This window comes from Coloeus monedula, assembly GCF_965178545.1.
Source record: "Coloeus monedula genome assembly, chromosome: 18".
Taxonomy (NCBI): domain Eukaryota; kingdom Metazoa; phylum Chordata; class Aves; order Passeriformes; family Corvidae; genus Coloeus; species Coloeus monedula.
The window spans coordinates 9,320,265-9,342,181 of record NC_138798.1 but is presented as its reverse complement, the minus strand read 5'-3'; the positions used below and the strand labels follow the sequence as shown (position 1 = coordinate 9,342,181).

General features: G+C 52.4%; 1 protein-coding gene across 1 annotated transcript; it reads right to left on the bottom strand.

The window, feature by feature from the left end:
• Positions 1 to 501: 501 nt before the first annotated feature.
• MMP11 (matrix metallopeptidase 11) lies at positions 502 to 18,400 on the bottom strand (the record flags this gene model as incomplete). Its single annotated transcript, XM_082293269.1, has 8 exons — positions 502 to 795; positions 1,719 to 1,976; positions 3,297 to 3,510; positions 3,800 to 4,047; positions 6,793 to 6,926; positions 7,949 to 8,092; positions 9,315 to 9,565; positions 18,281 to 18,400. The coding sequence occupies 8 exons, from the start codon at positions 18,398 to 18,400 to the stop codon at positions 662 to 664; spliced, it is 1,503 nt and encodes a 500-aa protein (XP_082149395.1). The 3' UTR covers positions 502 to 661.
• Between the last annotated feature and the right edge of the window lie 3,517 nt (positions 18,401 to 21,917).

Below are 21,917 nucleotides of genomic sequence, written 5' to 3'. Positions count from 1 at the left end.
GGATGAGCGCGGGGCAGTGTCCAGCACTGGCACCAGCACCGTGGAGGGAGGAATGGAGGGGGCCCCTTGTCTATATACAAATCGGTACAAAATCCTAACGCACACTAGTGATACAATATTAAGCCGGGAGTAGGGCTGCAGCAGGGCCCTGGCAGTCACCACGGCTGCCCCAGCGAAGTGACTCTGGCAGCAGCCGCCCGTCCAGTCCTCCTCCTCCTCTGCAGGTAGGGTCGGTGTCCTTCAAAACCCCGGGCTGGGGGGATCCTTCCTCCTCGGCCAGCGCCTGGAGCAGCAAAGGGCTGCCATAGTGAGTTATGTAAACATAGGAAATGCCATTGGATCAGTTCTACAGGATGGGGTCCAGATTAATTATGAGAGCATGATCCCATTCCAGGCTGGCCTGATGGCTTCTGAGATGCTATTGCTAGAAGAGTGTGGCCGCCCTTGCCTGCAAAGAACATGGCAGCTGCTTTTACATTGGTAGCAACTGAAGCTGGGGCTGCTGGAACTGGAGAGGAGCAAACTTTGTCACTTGTGACAGACACCTGTTGTGTCAGATGCTGAGCCTGGAAGGAAGCCAGGAATGGCAGAGAGAACCCTCTGTGTGGCTGCTGGAGGTAAGGGTGATGAAAGGGGAGCGTGGAGGACACAGGCATCCCCCTCATCTGAAGGAGTTGGAGGAGGGTGTACAGCTGAAGAAGTCCTGGCTGATATGGCGTGGATAGCCCTCCAGCACTTTTACCTGGACCGGATCAAACTTCCAGTAATCTCGGCCTCTCAGGAAATAGGCAAAACCTGTGGGTGAGAGAGGAAGGGTTAGAAGAGACAGTGTTTGTGTGGCTCAGAGCTCTTTCCCAGCATTTTGTTCAGCTGTCACTCTGCAACACGTGCAGTACTGGAAGAGAGCTGGAAGAGGCAGGAGATTTTACTTGAACCCAGGCTTGTGGCATTCACTTTTCTTTCACACCATTTTAGTTTTGATAAAAAGTCTAGTTTTACTTTTTGGACAGTAAACAGGATGTGTTTTATTTTATTTTCCTGGTGGGTTTAAATATGCTGTATGCTTGTGGTGACCCAGCCCTGTGAGGGCAGAGGATGTCTAGGACAGGAACAGGGAACTTGTGAAGACCTGCTGCAGAGCATCTGTTACTGTGGGCAAGCTGCCCTGGAATTTAGGTTCTGGAAGCAGTGGGGAGTTGATTCACTTCATCCTTAGAGAGGAAAGAGGCACTCACCACACCTGTCATCCCAAGCACCCTGGCTGTCCCCAGTGTTTCTGTGGCACTGTCGTACTGTCTTCAGCGTGGGGCACATTGGGGAGGACTGGTCAATACCAAAGCAGCCTGTTCATTGTTCAGCTGCCTAGGCTGAAGTGTGGGCAGTGTTTCTGTTGCTGCCTCATCGCTTCCTTTGGCAGGAGCAGTAAGAGGTGAGTAGGACTCTGTGACCATTCCTTGGTCAGATATTTTACTTCTGTCTATCATACACTTACATATCAGTTGCTGCAGTTAATGAGAATGAAACTTCTTACTTTCATGGGCAAAGCCTCAATTCCCTACCCACTGGAGGGAACTGCCCCTCTACACTGTATGGGATGTGTTACAGCTGGGAAGTGTCCACTACTACCACATGTCTAAGTCTTCCCAGCTCTTCCAGCTAGGCAGTGGTGTCAGCCAGAGCACCCACTCCAGAGCAGGTCATGATCCTGCTGCACTGACCAAACTCATCCTGAAAAGCGGCGTCAATCTCCTGTGGGACACCGCGCCAGTCAGCCATAGCCCGGGGGTAGATGTTGTCCACCTGGCGCCTGTGAGGGTTGAAGCGCCAGTAGTTGCCTCCACTGAAGATGTAGATCTTGTTCTTCTCAGCCCCCCACACCAGAGCTGCCTGCACAGGGGATGCAGGGAGGCCCAGCTCCACAATCGGGGTGGGACCAGATACCCGTCTCTCGCCATCATAAATCCAGTATTGAGAATCTATTGAGGAAATGGAAAAGGAAGACAAGGGGTCAGAAACTCCTTGGTGTCTGATAATTTGGCAGTGAGCTGTGCAACTGGAGCTGGTGCCTTGGCAGAGCTCCCACGGGAAGCTGTGCCTGAGAGGCAAAAACACCACCAGTGTAATGGACACTGCCACTTATGTGTCCAAAATGCTGCGTTGGCATCCCTCCTCAGTCCAGCCTGGTGAGTGTTGGTGGGGGACAGAAAGGTCCATTTCAGCAGCATTTTTCTCTATTTGTGGAAGTTATAAAAGACTTGTCTGGAGGGACCAGCCTCTACCCTGCAACCTCAGCACTTGGAAAACATGTGGGCATGCACAGGCACAAAGGGGGCATGTGGCTGGAAAGGATTGAGCTGCAGAAGCCAGGAAGAATTTGCCAAGTTGATATAGAGACTGGAAGCATAGTTCCAGAATAGATTAAAAGGGAAATCTCTGTAATTAGCCTATGGCATGTAATACTTTCCCCTTATCTCATTTTAACTCACCGTAGGAGCCTGCCAATTTTAGCACTGTAAGTCCTTGTGTGCAGGTCAGGTGCTAAGTAATGTGTTTATGCAGGAACTCTGCCTGCAGAGCCATGTGGTGGGATTTTGGTACTTGGTTTCATGGAGTGCAGACAGGGTGTGCACACCCACAATGAGTTCCCGTGTCATTCTGCATCCCTCCTTTTAGAGTTACACTTGGAAAGAGCATTAAAGAAAACAGTGGAGCTGAAATGTGGTTTGTTGCTGGCCTTGAACTCCAGAGATGGTCAGGAGGCAGTTTCATTTTTAATCTCTGTGGTTGCTGGAGGTTGCCTGGCTCTGCACCCAGGCTCCGTGTAGGCTCATAAAGTCACGGGGTACTAGGGAAGTTCCACATCCAGGTCTCTGAGGAGCAGAGAAAATGCTGTACATTCCCTGAACAGGGGACACAGGCACAGGTGTTTCACAACCAGGGAAGCTGCTGGGGCTCACTTCTAGCACAGTGCTTTCCCATGACAGCTGGGGAGATGGAGCAAATGGTTCTTTCTTTCACCTCTGCCAGCAGCATTGCCAGGGCAGAGGCTCATTACAAATGTTTGTGTTCCAGGGAAGGAGAATGGTCTGTGTTTAAAACAAAAGTGACCCCTTGTTCTCTCTTTCCTCCTCAATACCTGGTAAAAAGTTTAAATAGGTAAGGAAACAAATAACAAGGATTACTGGATTGTTGAGGATTTCCAGGAGATTTATTCTTCCAGGGACCTGCTGGGTCTCGACTACTGCTAAGTAATTGAGATGCACTTTTGAGCCATCTGATTGTGGTCTAGCTCTTACCTTGGAAAAACCAGATATTGCCCAGAGGGTCCTCAAAGGTGGCATCAACAGAGCTGGGGATCCCCTGCCAGTGGCGAGAGGCCAGAGCTGGGTAGCCATCCTGCAGCTTTCCGGCTCGGAGCCGCCACACATAGCGAGACTTGAAGAAGAACAGCTCCCCTCGGATGGTGGATGCCGCATCAAAAGTTGTGTCGCAGGCATCAGGCTGCACAGCCTGCCAAAGCACAGCGGGTCAGGGGCTTGGATCCCAGGAGCACGCCTCACCCAGGCTGGGTTCGGCCAAGGGGAAGGCCCTGTGTCCAGGCAACTGCCCAATTTGGGTTGGGCGTGTGCTGCCCAGAGATCCCCTCCCTGCACATCCCAGTGCCAGCCACGGGGTCCAGGCCTGGGCTCAGCAGTGTTAGTGGAAGAGGCAGACACCAACCCAGCCTGCTGGCAGCCTCCTGGTGAGGGCAGCCCCAACCAGGGTGTCACGGGAGGGCACAGACAAGCCTTTCACTCACCTCCACATTGGTGATCTCATTTGTTTCGAGGTCTGGCTGGAGCAGCTCTGCTGGCTGCGTTGGGGTTGGGTCAGGATCTGGTGAGGGTTTCCCATAGAGGTACTGGATACCTTGCTTGTCATCCTCACTCAGGCTTAGAGGGTAGCGGAAGATGTAGAAAGGAGACATCAGTGACTTGGAGACAGCCGTGTGCTGCAGGCCCAGGACATGGCCAAACTCATGAGCAGCCACTTGCAGAAGGTCAGTGCCTACAATGGGTGAAGATGGAAGATACTTTTTGTCTGCTCACATGCTTTTGCCTCCTGGGCCTGTTCCTACCAGTTACCAGACACTGACATATATTGTAGGAGTCCAAAAAGAGGAAAGAAATCTATCTCCACTAGGTTGTTCCCGGTTTTTTCCTGTGTAGCTCCAAAATATATTTGTGGGGATATTTAAGGAGTCAAAGGGCGTAATAAAGGGATTCACTGGTTCAGAAGCACCATGAGTCAATTCATATACCTAGGTATTAACCTGGGCATGTTGCTAATTTGCAATTCTGTTGTCAGAGGCTCCTGCCACCTCATCGGCTACCAGGAAGAAAAGGGTTTTCCATGCACTTTTGGAAAGGAGAAATTTGCACAGAGAAGGAAGGTGCAGGTGGTGGGGTGGTAAGGTGGGTGTTTGTCCATCCAGCCTTGCAGCAGTTGTTGGCTAGAGCTGAAGTTTAGCATGTCCCAGTTAGATCACATCCACTATGGAAGGTACTGGTGTGGGTGAGGGAACTCTGGGATTAACACTTGCCAAAGGCCGTTGTCACACAGACAGCAGAGGGAGCTCATTTATTGCTTGTCTGGGGACTGTGTCAAGAAGGTGTCATTTAGAAATAAATCCATAAAAAATGATCCAATGTCAAGGCCTGAGACTTCTTCACCAGACTTAAACAGATTTATGGGAGGTCATGTTTTAGGAATACATGACCTTGGAACATCTACAAAAGGAGAAGGGGAAAAGGGGATTTCAGTACACAAACTTGTATTATTTGGCAGATTTTGTTTAGCTTCCAATGGGCCCTTTTTTTAAAGGTGATGAATTTCACTATGAGTTGAGGCTGTTTCTTGACAAGTCCCAGCATATTCATTCACTTGCCTTCAGCCAGAAATCCTCCAAGCTGCAGCCCAAGTGATGAGAACAGCAGGGATGTGAGTCAGCCAGCCTTGATGCTTCAAGCAGGATTTCCGTGCTGGCTCCAGGGGAGCAGGTTACTTCTCAGCACCAGGACTGGATGGGACAGGGGGAATACAGTGGGGAAGAACGCCTGGAAAGGGTGGAGGGGAAGGTGAGTCGTGGCCTTCCTCCACTGGCCAGCTTTACATGGAAGCGATGAATTTGCACAGCACTGACCTGATTAAATCAACACATCTAGGTCAGCTGGGAGAGTGGGATTTCTATGCCAGTGATTTATTACAAACTTTCAGACACTTCTGTTTGGCTTGGCAGGCTCCTCACTTGATGCTTTCCAGTGTTGGCAGATCAGCTGTGCTGTCAGATTCTCCGGAGGAGGTGCACAACAGCACGGCTGAAGGAGCTGTGCTGGACAGTATCCCTGTGTCCCTCATGGATGGTCCTCCACGTGGGGTCTTGCTTCCTGCACGGCTCTGGATTGACCCCAGGACACGCCTTAGCCCTCCTCACACTTGTGCTCTCCCATCTGTAAAATGAGGCTAAGGATTTCCCTGTCTCACTGAGAGCTGAGTCAAGGATTTATCCATGTTTATATCGTAAAGCTCTTTTCAGCATATTAAATGGCAATTAGCTCCAAAGAGCTTTTACAACAGTTATTTATAGATGATATGTGGGGGGGGAGAACACCATGGAACAGAGCTGGATTCTGATGGGAACTGGTGTCCATTTTCAGTTCCTGGTTTGCCCCCAACACTGTTTTGTGGGAGAATGTAGGAAATTCTTCAACAACACAGGCAACCCCAATAGAGGCTGAAAACCGACAGAGGCTGAAAACCGACAGAGCCCACCCCTCCCCCAGGAGCAGAAACACTTGTGTAAAAGTGTCCTGTGCTCTGTGATTCTTGTTTTGGGTCAGCATGAGCAGGGTTGGAGACACAGCAGTGCTGTGCCCCACACAGTCAAACTGGCCTACAGCTGACACTGACACGGGCTTTGGGGGAGCCCACTGACATGGCCGAAATTTTTGGGAAACCCCAGAGAGGCCCAAGGTTAACTTGGGCTTTGTGATTATTTCTTTGTCCCTGTAGATAAACTGGGAAGAAGGAGGAGGAGCTGACCTGGGTTAATTTTGGTGAGTCTTCCAGAAACTGATGGTCTGGGCACTGATCCAGATGGTCCCAGGCGGTACTGCGGTATCTCATGAGATACTGTGACACCAGACTCTGAGTGCCCATGCAAAGAGCTACCAGCTTAGATCTATTATTAGCAAAAATTTAAAAAAGAATCTTGACTGGATGTGGCATTGTTTATGGTCAGAGCATTCCCAGGCCACGGGAACAGAGCTGGAGCTTGGGTGGTTTCCCTTTATGGACTTGTTTGAGGGCAGATGGTGAACAATGCGTGCAGGGACTGGGACTGAGACTATTCTTTGGAAGACAACTGTGTCACACGGAACTTGAGCCTTGGTTTTCCTTCATCCTTTCCCTGCTTCATTTCTAATGACTCCTGCCAATGTGGGGTGCAACTCCCAAGTGACAGGGCACATGGCTGGGCAGAGGAGCCGTCTCTCTTGCTCCCCCCACACAGGAGGAGTCCATGGGGAAGCCGGGGTCCTGCTGCTGGGTACAGGCTCCGCTGTGGCTGAAAGATGAAAAGACCTGAATACTAACAGTAGGTTTCTAAGTGGTAGGAGATAACAATGCTCACCACAAAACAGTTGTTGCCTCTCAGTTTTACAGGGTCCCTGTTCACACCATAGGGGAATCATTTCCAATCTCATTTACAAGCACCCTGGAGCATCCGCAGCTCCCCGTGAAACAGTACCATACCCAGGTTGTTGCCAATCGTCCAGGTCTCGTCGTAGTCAAAATGAACATCTCCTTCCCGGTGTGTTTTGGGGAAGAATGCATGTGCCAGGATCCCTCCGGGCCCATCAAAAGGCAAGTTGTCTCCATGCCAGTACCTAGAGAGAAGACATGTTGCACCTCAGACAAAGGGCCATGGAACTCCAGCATCATATGGCCAATGGTAGGAGCCACTGAGAGGGGACAGCAGCTCTCATTCCCATCCTAAGTTCATCCTACCAGTCAAGATCAACTGCTCAGAGCTATTCCAATTGCCACAAACTAAGTTCTGCATCAGAGCCCTGAGAAAGCAGCTTGATCACACCAAGCACTGAGGAAGCAGAGCTCAGTCACACCAAGACCTAGAGAGTTTGTATGTTTTCTCAGGGATGTTTCTCCCCTCCTCCTCTTCAGCTTCCAGCCCAGAGCTGACTATGTAGCCTAAAGAATTAAGGAGGTTACTGCTTAAGCCAAGATTTGGTTGATATTACTGAGTGGTGATGGGCTGCAGAGAGGCAGTTGGCAGCAAATCCAGCCAAACTCTCAGGTCCTTGCTCAAGCCAAGCTGCTGATGAGTAATGAAGGAAACCCATGAGAGATGTGGCCACTTGAGAGAGCCCAGGGAGATGCAGGCACATACACAGCATGCAAATCGCATCACTGCTTGGACAGTCTCCACTGCCTTCATTAGCTCTGTGCAAACATGCAGCTCAAGGAAGTCTTTGCCCCAGTGCGTATTTTGCCAAAAGGGAATTTCAGGCCAGGAGCCAAGATTCACTTAACCAAGAAACTATATTTGTCTTTGGGCAGACAGTTACATCATTCAGTCAAGGGACAGAATGGAGGACCTGAAGATGGAAAGTCAAAACAAATGCTTAAGAAAACAGCCTGTGGACAGAGAAACGTAAATGTACCAGGAAAATTAATGAATGATCAGTAACGGTGCTGTGCACAGCCAGTGTGGAACAGCTGCACTTACACCAAGCAGCCCACAACTGATGAAACTGAAAAGATCCCAGTGTCTGAAAGCAGAAATATGAGCCTCCATTTAAGTGCCTAATTGTGTGCTGGCAGGTCTCTGCTCTGGTTGCAGCACTGCTCCTCTGGCTGGGAGGAGGGTGCTGCTGCCCACCAGGCTCACCTTGTGAAATCAATGACGATGTCAGCCCGTCCCTCCTGCACCTCGGTGAAGGTCAGTGGGGTCACATCACTCCAGACTTTCAAAGCTTCCTCAATGGTCCTTCTCACTTTAGCTTTTACAAGTTGCCATGGGAACCTGATAATTCTGGAAGGCAACAGACACTGGATGAGGAGAGCATCAGCTGCTGTCCCATGGACCGCTGTCACAAAGACACCAGTTGTACAATCAACATCACTAGGGCCACCACTCTCAGCACCAGAACATCTCCAATCCATACATGCACTGCTCCAGCATCCTCTACCAAGCAACATGTACAGCAGATAAATCCCATCAGTGTTGAAACCCTCTGGCTGGTGTGCCAGTGGTGAGTTCCCTGGAGAGTTTGCAGATTCTGTGTTGTTCTGAAGTGCCACAGCACTCCCCAGGTCTGTCCCCTGTAAGGTCACCACCACAAAGATTCCTGGGAGTGGTGTGATGTGATTTCTTCTCCTCAATCTCTGCCTTTTTTGCCCCTGGAAACTTGGATTCACTTAGTAGTTGCTCCCACTTCCTCCAATAACAAGAGCAGACTTGTCATAGAGGGAAGTTTCTTTTCCTTCCATTAACAGTATTGCTGTGTGTAAATCTCTGCTGTGTTTCTTTCTTTAACACTATTGACCAAAAAGAAAAAAAAGAAGAAGCCTTTCTGTTATCTACGGCCTCCTAATGGTGTGAGGAACTGTCTCCTGTATTGGATTAAGCAAAAGATGATTTACATGCTGTCAAGGTCCATATGACTGTGCTCACTTCTCCACTCATACCACTGAGGGCAGCTGCGGAGGCAGCACAACCCTCCTGCCAGCCCATTGAGTAGATTCACAATTGAGAATGTGTGGGGTGATTTAGGCAAACCTTTACACCAAAGTCGTGTTTATGGGACCATCAATAACAGCTGAATAAAAAGATCTTTTTAAAATAAACTGTGAAGTGAGCCTCCTACGGGGTGGCTGTGGGGGCAAAGGCACAGCAGGAGAGCGCTGGTGGTGGAGGCTCAGCTCAGCACACGTGAGGGAAGTGACCGCGTGTGCCCAGGGGTGTTGGTGCGGGACTGACTGAGGGCTGATGCAGTTGCTGTGCGCAATGTGCTTGGGCAGGGGTGGGTGGGCAGCTGTGTTTATGGAGCGTGTGTTTGAAGGGATGTGCGTGAGGGGATGTGGAGGTGGTGGGAACGAGCCTGCTGTGGTTCAGCATGTGGCTCCCCTGGCCTCTGCCTGCCCTCCAGCTCTCATAGTCACATCACAGCGTGCCGCACTCCAGGGAACATCAGACTGAGCAGCTGGGGAGGGAGAAGCCAACCAGCTTGACTGCCATTCCAGGCCTCCCTTACTTGTAGGTGAGATCGGTCTTGTCCCAGCGCCCACCAGAGAGGACAAACCGCTTCTGCCGGTTCCGCCCGTTCTGGCCGTCCGTCAACACCGGCAGGTCCGGCACGCCGCAGCGGGGGGGGTTCCAGCGAGCTGCCTGCCCAGCTGCACCCACGGGGAAGCCCTTGGCAGGCACACCCGTGCCCACAGCGTTCACCAAGGCAGACAGCCAAGGAGCCTGCTCCTTCCAGGTGTGATGCTTTTGAGACATGTCCTAAAAGGCAAAAGCAAAACCATGACTTCAGTGTCCGTGCAGACTCTTCCTGTTGCAGAGTGGTGGACAACTGCCCACAGCAGTCCTGCAGTGGTGAGTTCCACCTCTGCCCAGGGCTGTTTCCCACTGCTAGGGCACAAACTGCTCCCCAAAAACATGCCGTGTTCCCTGGGCTCTGCTGCTCTGAGGCTGGGTTGCACCTGGGAGGCACTGTGTCATGCCATGGCACCCACTAAGCACTGGGCTATTTTGGTCCACATTTCCTTGGCAGCTGGCCGGCAGGAAATACTTTTGAAGGCTGTGGATGAGAACCAGACCCTTCAAGTATAAAACAAATCACTTGGGAATAAATTCTCCCCCTTTGCCCTACATCCTTTATTCCCTCCTGGCCCCGGGTAGAGGCGATATTAATGGGAGGAAGTCTTTAGTCCCCAGCACACAGTTGTGCTCCCTGTTGCCACTTCTGTGGTGTCCTCTTGCTGTTCTGGCACTGTGGGCAGGCTCTCAGCATGGCCAGTGGACCCGGCAGAGCAGGACACAGGGATCTGGGAGTGACAGCCCAGCCCATGGGGCAGAGAGCATCAATGACTGTCCCTGCAGCCCCTATCACTGCCTGAGGACGGGACCATATGCCCTTGCCTCACTGTACCTGTGATTCTGCTTGGGATAAGATCTCCTGGGCTCTTCTACACTTAGCTGGAAAAGCAAGGTTTCTCTTGACAACATTAATTAGTGCTAACTATCTGACTTCCACTGGTTTCCCATGTCATAGCAGGACTATATTGCCACCATGAAACAACGACCCAGGTGTCATCTCCAACCTGCTGTGAGGCATGTGGGGTGAGAGGTGCTTGATCCATGTCACTGGGCTGCAGAGGGCCAAACACAGAATTATTTTGCCTGATTTTGTGCAGTAAATTTAAAGCTGTTTGAGCAGCGGGAAGAGCTCAGATGCAGCAGAGGTGCATCTCTACTTGGGCAGGCAGGCTCTGTCCCACAGGGCTCCAGAGGGAAGACTTGGGCTTTAGGCATGCTCTTTCTTCCCCCACAAAGAGCTGCCTTCTTCCAGGCCAGATTTCCTGGCTGCCCTGCCAGGGACACAAAGGTCAGGATGGCATGATGCCAGAGCTGCCATGATGCCGTGTAATCCGCGTGCTGCCACCACTCTGTTCCCTACAATGAGCCCATTCATGCGGGCTGGAATGAAGTGTGAAGACTTTGGCATTAATTCCGCTACTGAGCTCCCGGCTCTGCAGTGGTCCTGTGCCTCTGAGCAATGCACAGATGGACGGGGGAGCCAGGGAGGTCACACAAGGTGCAGTTTAGATGTCCACACATCACTTTAAGCTTTTCATGTGTCTGTCACCACTAGCCTGCTGGCTTGTCCTCCCCAGACAGACAGACACCCTTGGTGGCTTGGCACCTGCCGGCCTTCGCCTTAGAACCATCAATACAATCCTGGTGTCCCAGTGCACTTTCACACACCACAGGAACTGCAGCAGCAACACATGCAAAGAGAGAAAGCCTTTTCACATCCTGAACAGCAAAGCCTATCCAAGCCACCAGCCATGGCACTGAGCATCCATTCAGTGCTTTGGTGGGAGGAGGGAGTACAGGCTGGCCTGCCCAGATGAGTCTGCACCAGGCTGCTCCTGCTGAACACTGGAGCCCTGCCAGGTTGGAGGTACCTGTCTCTCTGAGAGAAACTCTCTGAGAGCCACCTGGCACCCTGCCTGGACTGGCAGCTACTGCTTGCAAAGGACAGCTGGCAGGAGAAGCTGACAAAATTCATGTTCTGGCCAACGTCTTGCTCTCAGCCCCAATGACACCGAAGCGCATAGTGGCAGCTGGGTCACCAAAGCACAGCCTGGAGGGTCACTTGCCCCTTGCTCCTCAGCCCCTTGCTCCTCAGGAGCACCCACTGCCACCAGAGGCAGGTCCTGACAGCTGAGGACTTGGGGTGATGAATGCGTCTGGGTTTCCAAGGCCAGGAAGTGCAGGAACTAGGAGCACTGGGAAACCCTTGAGAATGGCTCAGGTAGGTGAGTGGGCTGAGGCTGACCCAGATGTCTTACTCCTGTTTTCTTGTCTCGACGATGCCATGCACACCCCTCTCTTGGGAAGGTCAGTTGCCTTACAGGCTGGGACAACTGGCTTAAACTGGAGATTATCACTCTCCTCTGACCAGGAGCAGAAAGAAGAGAAGCTGCCTGTTTCCTTCTTGCCCTGAGGAATCCCATGTTCTGAGGCAGACCAGAGGCAGCTTTTCTCTCCCCTCTTTGGTTAGCTCAAGGCCACTGTTATGAATCCCAGATTTCTGAACTCCACTTTGCCTTACCAGGACCCTCCCTGCTCCTCCTGCCCTTTGCAGAAACTCGGTCCCGGAAAGGGGCACAGCATGGTCCTGTGAATGGCTCTGGGTGGAGGCAGGAGGCAAGACCTGCCCTGTTGTCCTGTGTGTGCCCCTGGACAAACAGTAACTCTCTCCCTGTCGTCACTGCACCGACATTAGGACCATGGCAGGAAAGGGCTGGAAAATGCCACTGCAGGCGCAGCCAGCAAGGGGAAATGTGACAGGCAGAAACCACTTGCCAAACAATGCTCAGGAGACACTCAGGCTGGAGATCTTGGTCTCCTTAGCTGGACACGCCTTGTTGCAGGGACTTCCCAAGGATTAGATATCGTGTCTGCTCACTTAAGGTTGCATCCTTCCAACCCGGTGCTGAGCCCACCCTCTCCTGGGGAGATCCTGCTTTGTTTTCTGTGCAGTGGTACCATGCCCCGACTGTATTGCTTAGGGGTTCACTTAGGACTGTGCTGCTGCTGAAGCTACTACAGACTTGTGAGGAGAGCGGAGGAGGGCACCGGCTGCTGGGTCCCTCTCAGGGCATCCCTACTTGTCCCATCCCACCAACAGAGGGGAAGGGATTACTGAACACAAAAGCAAAGGAAAACCCCTGCAGCCCAGGACAGGGTTTGTCCCAGCAGAGTGCAAAACAGAGCTGAGCCTCTGGCTGAGCATGTGCAGCCACTTGCACTGCCCTTCCCTGTATAACCCACAGCTGGGGTGGCTGCTGGGCATGGGAACAGCTGGTGTGTAGTCAAGGAAGAGGCCAGGGCTTTGCAATAGAGACTGATTGGTAAAATGTGAACATAGCACAAGAACAGAGAGGATTCCAGGCCTGAAACCAAGGGTTAAGGGCAGTGAGGACAGCAGAAGAGCAAAGCTGTATGCAAAGAGGGCTGTGCTGCAGGCTGTGCTGCAGGCTGGTCACAGCTTCTCACAAAGAAAGTGCCTCTTCCTGCAGCCTTGTGACTGAAAGGCTGAGGGGGAACAGGAGGGAATGGACAGATCCCATGGGACAGCAGAAACCACAGCGGAGGTACAGGCTGCCCACTCAGTTCCTCACAGCTTTATCAGACTTCAAGTGCTGTGATACAACAGTCATCACCTCTGGGTCTGCTGGGGCCAGATGAACACGAGCCAAGCTTCCCAGGAAGTGTTCCAGCCATCCCAAGGAGCCAGGAGCATCTTTAACCTCATTGTGTTGGGCAGCACTCACCCTCCAGAGCTCCCAGGCAGAGCAGCAGCCGGAGCAGCACAGCTACAGTGGAGTATCAGCCACACCGTGCCTAAATAAGCACAAGAGTGAGGCTGGTGCCTGGTACTGACAAACCCATGGCTCTCCTCTGCCTGGGTCAATACTCCTCTGCCTGCCCTGAACTTAAACTTGTGTCCTCGCTTGTGTACCTAATTACCTGGGCTCCTGGCTGCTTCTGTGGCATGGACATGAAAGGAGACCCCTCTCCCTGTCAGACAGGAGTGACTGGACAAGTTACAACGTGAATCCCATCAGTCTTGTATGCTTCCCCTGCCACTGGAGCTGTTTCCTCTTATGCTGGGGAATGAGCTCATGGACTTTGTCTCCACTTCCCTGTCCCTTCTGCTGCTGCTTTTCCATTGCTTCTGTTTCTGCTTTCTCCTTTTGTTACTCAGAGTGTTTGTCAAGGCCCTGGTGTTTGCTGCCTCTCTGGCTAGTAGCATTATCCTCCTCCTACCTACGAGCCTGCACCTCAGAGCACTCTTGCCCTTATTTCAGTGGGGAAGGACAGCAGAAATGCTTTTTCTTGCAGTTCTCATGTAAGACAGTTCTCTCACCACATTTTTGTCCACTGTGGGGTGGCTATGTCCCCCATGGGCTGTGCACCCCCTTAACAGCAATGTTCCTGCCTGAGATCAGCATTGTTCTCCTGATGCACAGATGGCTTTTTGTCCAGCCTGCCTCTCAGCAGTGTGGATTTGCAGGGGTTGGATTTGAAAATGCAGCTACAGCTGACGGCTAATGGTAAAACTGGAACCAACTTCATTCTAGTCAGGTTGTGTTCCAGGAGCAGACTGGGCTCAGAAGGTGCTAATGCTGCAGCTGAAATTTCATGGCAGAAACATGACTGTGGTCTGGTCTAACCCTGAGCTTAATGTGCTCCTAGGCAAGGCACTGTCAGTGGAAACAATGCCTAGGCAAAGCCACTAGATTTATTGATCTTGCCTTCCACAGAACAAGGCAGAGTCTCCCAACCCTTCTATGAATTCTTTGCTTACACACAATACTTCTGCTACAGGACTGACTTGTTCATGCTGGGCTACGGCCTGGTGCCACTGCAGACAGGGCCAGGGAGAACACAAGGGCTGAGGCCAAACGGGAGCTGCTGCAGTGCCTGGCCATGCATACACTATAGGATGTTCCCCTCCACTCACTTCCCATACTCCATGGCACCATCCAGCACTACCTCCTGGGGCCTGACAGTTTGTTTCCGGATTACTTGGTGGTAGTTGTTGTTGGCAATGAAAAAAGGAAAATGTTTATTTTTCCTAAGCAACATGGAACATGAAACATTATGGACTGCAAATGTTTATGGCCGCAGACAGAATGAGAAGAACCAGGCTTTGGTGTAACAAGAGAAAGCAAATGAACAAACACCGCGGGACTATTTTTATTACCAGACATTTTAATTACGTGACAGCTTGTGCGACTATTCCATCAACAACACCACAACCAAACTGCTGGTGTCACCCAAGCAACAGTTTGCCAGAAACAGGACTACTTACAGAGCAAACAAACCCCAGGATGCTGACATAGCAAAAGGTTTCAAGAGCCCTTAATCTGATAACCTAGAAATCCCCTCGAAATGAAGAAACTGCTCTCTAGGATGTGGCAAACTCCTGGCAGGGGAGGAAGGGGGTTGAGACATTTTGTTCATTGTGCAGTTACATCCAAGCTAAGGGGAGCCATAAGCTATCAGTACCTGTCTCCTGCCCAAATCCACTAAGAGGAGGAAGTCTGGTCACCTGCCTGCCCTTGCTGGGGCTCATCTATCTACACCAGGATCTCTGTGAATCTCTAAAAACATGTCTGTGGCCCTTAGTGAACCCCTGAAGCTCTGCTTTTCATTTTGCTGGGCAGCTATGTGCAGACTCAGCAGTGCTTCCATTCACTTTACAGGCTGAGCCATCCCTGGTGCAAGAGTACCCACAAACCCTTCATTTACCTGTCCGTATATTTGGGATTAGTAGGGAAAAGCTACTTAGTAGTAAAAAGGACCAGCATCTCTGCAGGACAACTTTCCACAGAAGATTCTTTTCGAACGACTCCTACACAGTGCATCCGTTCCTCTGCAGAGCCCCACAGGTTATGGTGCCAGGGCTGGATAAGCGTGGGGGAAGCAGTGCAACATAAACTGGAGAGGGGGATCCTCCCCAAAGTGCTTCTCTCCTCCCTGCTCTCCTCTCCCTCCGCGATCTGCTTTGCCAGCAGCACCCCCAGGTCTTGTCACACTGCAGGGTGTGCGTGTGTGCTGCATGTGGAAGCACAAACACAACAAACCCACTGGAGAATTACTTACATGTGTCTTGAGTCTCTCCCAGAGCAGAAGATAAACATGCCTAAAATTACCCCAATACTAACTGCAGGATTTAAATAGCCAAACCAGAGTGTAAATCAAACCCTTCCTGTGGGAGCTGCCACAGCCCAGAGTGAGGCAAGCAGGGGCTGTGGGGAAGGCAGTGCCCTGCTTCCAGAGGGGAACCTGCTGTGTTTAGGGTGAGAGCTGCAGGACCCCTGATGGATTACGTTGGTAGCTAGGAGGGTGCCCACCACTTGTCCACGGAGAGAGACCTTCCGAGCAAATGGACTGACTTTGATTTCCCAGGGGAGCCGAAAGCAGTGCAGGAATTCAGTGTCTGCGCGTGCACAGCCCTGAGGACTGCAGATCTTTTGTTCTCAAGTTTTACAGTGAACACCAGACACAGCCTTTATTCTGCTCTCAGTTTTCTCTTTCTTTCTTTAGGCATTAATATAAAAGTGAAGGAGATCCACAGGGTTTGCCTCAAAGAACACAAGTCCTTCTGCAACTTGCCCTATAGCCTGGCTTTAAAATGAATCTTAGCCCTTGATTCCCTCGTGTGCCTCTCAGTTGCTGCTGTTGTGACGCGCTATTGGAGCATAAATAGCCACGGTGCAGCATACTCCTGTACCTGGGGCTGTCCTTGCCCACCCCACGTACTAGCACAGCTTGAGGATGTCCTGTGGTCTGTCTCATAGGAGTGTGAATCTCTTTTCCCGGCTCAGCCCCTTGGCTCCTTTCTCATTCATCACCTGACAGCAAAAGGTGCCCAGACAGGAAATTAGCTGCTGTCAGACATTAGGGAAACATCCCTTTGTGCAGCAGACTCGGAGTAGTCAGAGAAGGGAACACGTGATGGCCTGGCACAGCTCTCTGTAAGAGAGGGCAGAGGATGGCTGAGGCCATGCACCTCTGTGAGCCCAGCAGTCCCACCTCAGCTGTCCTGCACTCACGTATTCGCCAGCCGGGAGAGGAATGGGGTGCACTGCTGGCAACTTACATCGTATGTGAGAGCAACCCCCAAGTAAAACTGGCTTCACTTTAGAGGCAGCAGAATGACCTTCAGAAGCCGTGACACCAGAAAGGAACCCAACAGCTATTTGGGATGATAGAACTGCTGTTTGAAAGGATGGGAAATTGTCTGTCCATTTCCAACCCAAACCAATGCAGTCACCATCTCTGCAAAGACTGAGTCAAACACATTGATCTGAAACCCTGAGCCCCGCATGGCTGGTCAAACACACAAGCACGAGGTATTCCTGAACAAAACCTACCTGTAGGAGTATCACGTGGAGTCACTCCAGCCAAGAGGAAAGTATTAGCACTCACAGTGCAGAGCATTAGCCTAGGATGAGGAAGAAATCATCTCCCAGCTGGCAGACTGCTGACTGGGGTGATCTCCTTCTGGAGTGTGGTAGTGGATTACATGGACCAGGAGTCTGAGCAGACCTGGCCCCTTGCATTAACTCTGTGCTCTTCAGCAATTTGGTGTACTCCTCACTTCAAAGGGTACTGGCCAAGTCAGCTGAGGCCCAGCAACCTCTGCAGTCAGCAGCTGTGAGTGCTGGCAAAAGGAGATGAACAGTGTGACATGGCAGCTGGACTGGGCTCAAACTCAGACGGTGTGAAACCCAAGCTGTCTCTCCCTTCCCCCAGGATCCCACACAGGTCCTTGCTGGCAGCAAGACCAGGACCAGAGGCTGTGCAGGTTCCTCCAGGAGCAGCAGCTTCACAGCTTGCACACGGCAGAGCATGAGGCACCTGCCAGCCCAGCCCATGTCCCACAGGAATCAGCAGTCCCCAGCCTGATGCGGGTGGAGCTCTGCCCTGCCAGCCCACCACTTGCTGCACTCAGATGGGCCTGAAGTCCGCAGAGCAGTGTCATTACTGGCGTGCAGAGTGCCACCACCAAGTGCTTGGCCTCACCTTCCCCAGAGGCAGAGTGGAGCCAAGCACAGTGACATTTCATTCGGAATAACGCAAGCACTTTGGGGGCCAAGGCTGCTCTGTGCCAAGTCCCAGCCCACAGCATATTTAGCAGCCAAGTTAGAAAGTTCTCAGATGACAGAGCTGATAATAAAACCATCGACAGAACCTGAACTAATCCCCTTGGGCTGCTACTGGGCATTTGCTCTGTTATTATTTTATGGCACACCAGCGAAGCGCATGTCTATAATAACCCAATTACGCACGCACACATTCCCAGCACAAGGAGCTCTCTGTCTTCTCCCGTCCCCCAAATCCCTCGCACGCCGCTGCTCTTCTCTGGCAGCCGCAGTCCCTGCTGCTCGCAGCTCAGTCCCAGGTGCTGGGATCGGGCAGGCATGTGCAGGAAGAAAGAGCCCTGCTGCTCCTCTCCTGCCTGCGCCTTTGATTCATCCCTCTAGTCTCGTCTCCCCGTAACACTTCTCGGAACTGCCAGCACAGCGTGCAGGGGGTGTTTGAGGTGTTTGAGCAGCAGCGAGTGCTCGGCTGCCTGTAAAGCACGGGGGATGCCGTGTCCTCTCCTAAACTCTCCTTGTCCCTCTCCCCGTTTTTCCCTCGGGAACACGGCTGTGGAAACTCCCCAACAAGCCAAGAGGAGCCCGCGGAGCGGGAGGCACCGCCGGGCAGGGGCAGCCGTCCCGCGGCCGGTGACTCCCGGCAGCGCTGCCCGTGCCGGCATCCCGAGTGCGGCTCCGGGATGGATGGAGCGGTGGGGGGAAGACGGCTCATCCCGTTCAGCGGAGGATCTGCCGGGGAGATACTGCCCTCGGGACAGCACCGGAGAGCGGCGGGGGACACGGAGGGAGGCACCGGGTGGTCCCGACTCACCGGCTTGTGTCGGTGGGCGGGCGCGGCGGGGGCGCAGTGCAGCAGAGCGGCGGCCAGCAAGGCGGCAGCGGCGGGTAGCGGCGGGCGGGCCATGCCGGGCGGCGGAGCGGGCTCGGACATGGGGCAGAGGAGGAGGGGGGGGGTCCTCGCTGAGCCTTTTATCCCCCCACCGTGGCCGCCTGCCCTCCTCCTCGCGCCTCCTCCCGCTCCTGCCTTTTGTTCTCCCCGAGCCGCGGCTGTACGGGCCGGGGGGACACGGCCCGGCGGCATCGCGGGAGGGGGGTCCCGCCCGTCCCATCCGCTCCGCCCCGCCACCCCCCGGGGGCGGAGCGGGGCGGGACCCCCCTCCCACGCCTGCCCGGCACCGGCCTCCGGCCTCCGCGCAACCGAGTCCTGTCTGGTTTGGGATAGCTTTAAACGGGTCCCTTTAAAGGTATCTTTCACCTCTCCTGCCTAAGGGTACCAAGGACTAAAACCAGCCCTCTCAGTGCCCGTGGAGACCACTTCAGTCCCCATGGGGAGTAGCTCAGATCCGTGTTTAAATGTGTCTGCACTCCTGCTTTGCCTGTGCAGGGCTCTGCTTCACTCACTTTTTCACTCAAACCCTTCACTCACCCTTTGCAAGAAGGCTTTCCCTGAGAGGGATGCTGAGGGAGGGGAAAGAAGCGAGCAACTCCCTGTTTTGGAGATGCCAAAGCTTTCTCCATCTGTTCAGCCACTTGGAGATGGAGGCAGCAATGCACAGATCTGGCTTCTTGGTCCCTGTTTCTATGGGAGAAGCCCTGGATTGTGTCAGCATCCCCTCTGCAGACTGAGTTTAGCTGAAAATTGTTTCAAGAAATGTATTGCAAATAAGAAAACTTTGATCTCCAGCTGCCTGGGCTGGTGTGCAGGGAGTGGGTAAGGCTTCCTGACATCCCGGACACTATTACTGCTTTATTTGACTGTGATCAGTTGTTCCTGTTTAGTTTTATGGGAACCATACTGACGATGTAAATACTGGGTACGGTAAGCAGATGTGAGAAGAAAGAGCCTGGTCTTGGCTGGCTTTGGAAGGTGCTGCAGTGTTTAACTTGCAGGCTGTTAGCAAGATGTCCCTGCACCGGAGCACCATGTTCAGCATATCTCCGAGGCCTTATTTGTAAGAGGGGGTAGGGGAGTAGGGAAAAACACTTTGCACTGGGGAATTTACCCTTCTGCTGTTATTCTGGCTGTGCCCCAGGAATGCAGAGCAGACCCTACTTTCTTGCCTTTCTCTGAGCCAGACAGCTGGGTCCCAGTGAAAAAAAAGCTTTCCTGCCTTTGTCTCTCTTTTCTTTAGTGTCTTTTCTTTTAATGCTGGTGTCTCTGGGAGCTCAGTGCTTTCCAGCCCATGGCAGTGGAGCCCTGGGGAAAGGCATGGGAGCAGCCTGTAAGGCAGCAACTGGCAGTTTGGCTCTTCTTAATAAAGGGAGACTCTTTAAAGGGGTGCTCTGGGAAACTCAGTCCTTGCAGAGATGGAACTGTGTGTGAGAACTGCTGGCTTCTGCCAAGGCACTTAACACAAAAGAAAGTGCATGGTGTGTTTGGGATTACAGATATTTCCCAGCCAAGCAAATAGATGTTTAGCAGCAGGAAAACGGCCCGTTGGGTGTTTGAGGGGCTCATGTACTCACCTTCTGCAGAGGGCCCTGTGTGCAGCCTGCAGAATTCCTTTTTGCTTGTGTTCCTGCGCTGGGAGCTCTCTCAGCCCCTGCCCGTCCTGTCCATGCAGCCCCCATCCCTGCCTGTTTGCAGCCTGCTGGATGCAGAGAGGCTGCTGGCAGATGAGCACAGGGTTCCCACCCCAGCCTCAGAGCGCCGACAGTCTGACATCTCTCAGTGCGGGCACTGTCTGCTTGCTTTCCTGCAGCTCCTGCCAGGCTGGAACCAAACTTGGACTTCTTGTGATGGCTGCAGAGCTCAGTGGAAGCTTTCATGGCCGAGAGATCCTGCTGGTCACTGATGTTGCTGATAGAGCATCCCCACATGTAGCCCTTCTCACTCAGCATACGTTCAGAGCCTTCCAGTCCTATCAAGTGGCAGAGCTGTCATAAGTTTTCCAATTCCTTCTGACCAGAAGCTCTAGCTCTTCTCCCACTCCCCTAAGACTTCCCAACAAGGAGGGCCTTGTGAACACCTGGGCAGGCAAAGCAGCATCATAATGTGAGTGGAACCACCAGCTGGAGATAACCTCTCTCTACAGCCCAGCAGATATTAGGTGGAAAGAGGCTGTGGGAGAGGAAGAGAACAGCAGGTTTGATTCTTTGTGAGCAGCAGAGAGATGGAATAACTCTCAGCCCATGGGCCACTTGGATGTGATACTGCTGGAAGGCACTTCGGACTGAGAGGAGGTGGGGGAAGAGCTGTCTGATGAGAGTGAAGGGGAAAGGGGAGGGAAGTGAGAGAGAAACTGAATTTAAATGGATTAAGCCTGTCTGTCCAAAGTCCTTTGTTTCCTGCCACCTCCCTGGTGTGACTTTCACAGCTGTATTCTGTGTGGCTGGGGACCTGGCTTTAGGTTCCCTGCAAAGTCAGCATGGAGCTTTACACCTCCTGGGCATTTCCCTGAGCAGCTGGAAGATGGTCCAGGAGCCAAATCCCTAGGACAGAGAAACCCCTTTGATTTCTCTAAAGTCTTTCCTCCTCTCTCTGTAGGAGACAATCTCATGAATTGATGTCTCCAGCATCACTGCTCAGTGGGTGACAAATGGGGACACATCCCCACCAGGCAAATCTCTGTTCTCACCTCTTGTTTTTGGTATTCCCCTTTTCTTTGGCCCTGGCACCTTGTTTTTCTCCTGGGCAGCCAAAGTGGGTGTTTGTACAGGTGGTGGTAGGTGCAAACAAGGCTGAGGGTCATGTGCAGTGAACTGCCCATGTAAACACGACTGATCAGGAGCACTTTTTGAATTACCCAGTTCTCCTCCTCTGCTGGCAGCCCAAGACATGGGCATGAGGAGTGGGCAAGAAGAGGTTGTGGAGTGGAAACTTGGCCTTTGGGCCTGGACTCACAAGTGAAAAGGTAAAGTAATATGTAAAATAAAGCAATACATGAAAATATATGTTGGTCAGCAAAGTGGTCTGCTTCAAATCTCTTTTGGGGTTTTTAAAATCTTTTAAACGGAAACGCTGGAATTGTGCAGGCTGTCCCAGATCCAAACAGTGAACCTTGAAAACACCAAAGTTTTCCAGACTTCAGCTTAACTAGGTCAGTCTCACTATGAATTTCCAGAAAGTCTTGCTTGATTTGCTACTACTTATTTGACATCTAATTTTTTTGCCCTTAAAACTCCCCTTTCTTTGACCTTAATTCTGGGTTGAACCCAGCAGTGCAGAGTCAGACAAGTTTGGGATCTGCTCGATGTAGTGCTCTTATGAAACCAAGGGGCACAGGTGGAGCAGAGCCCCTGGGCAGGGGGCACGACTGTCTGCAGGGCTGCTGGGCAGGCACTGCTGCCTCCTCTAACCTAGGAACGAGGGAGATGGTGGCAAGATCGTCCTGCCCCTCACCTTGCAGAGGTGCACTGCACTCCTCAGGGGTCCAGCCAAGGAAGGGGTCCCTGGGGGAGCACTGAGACAGCCACACCCCGTGCAGCTCACACTGCAGCTCCTGCAG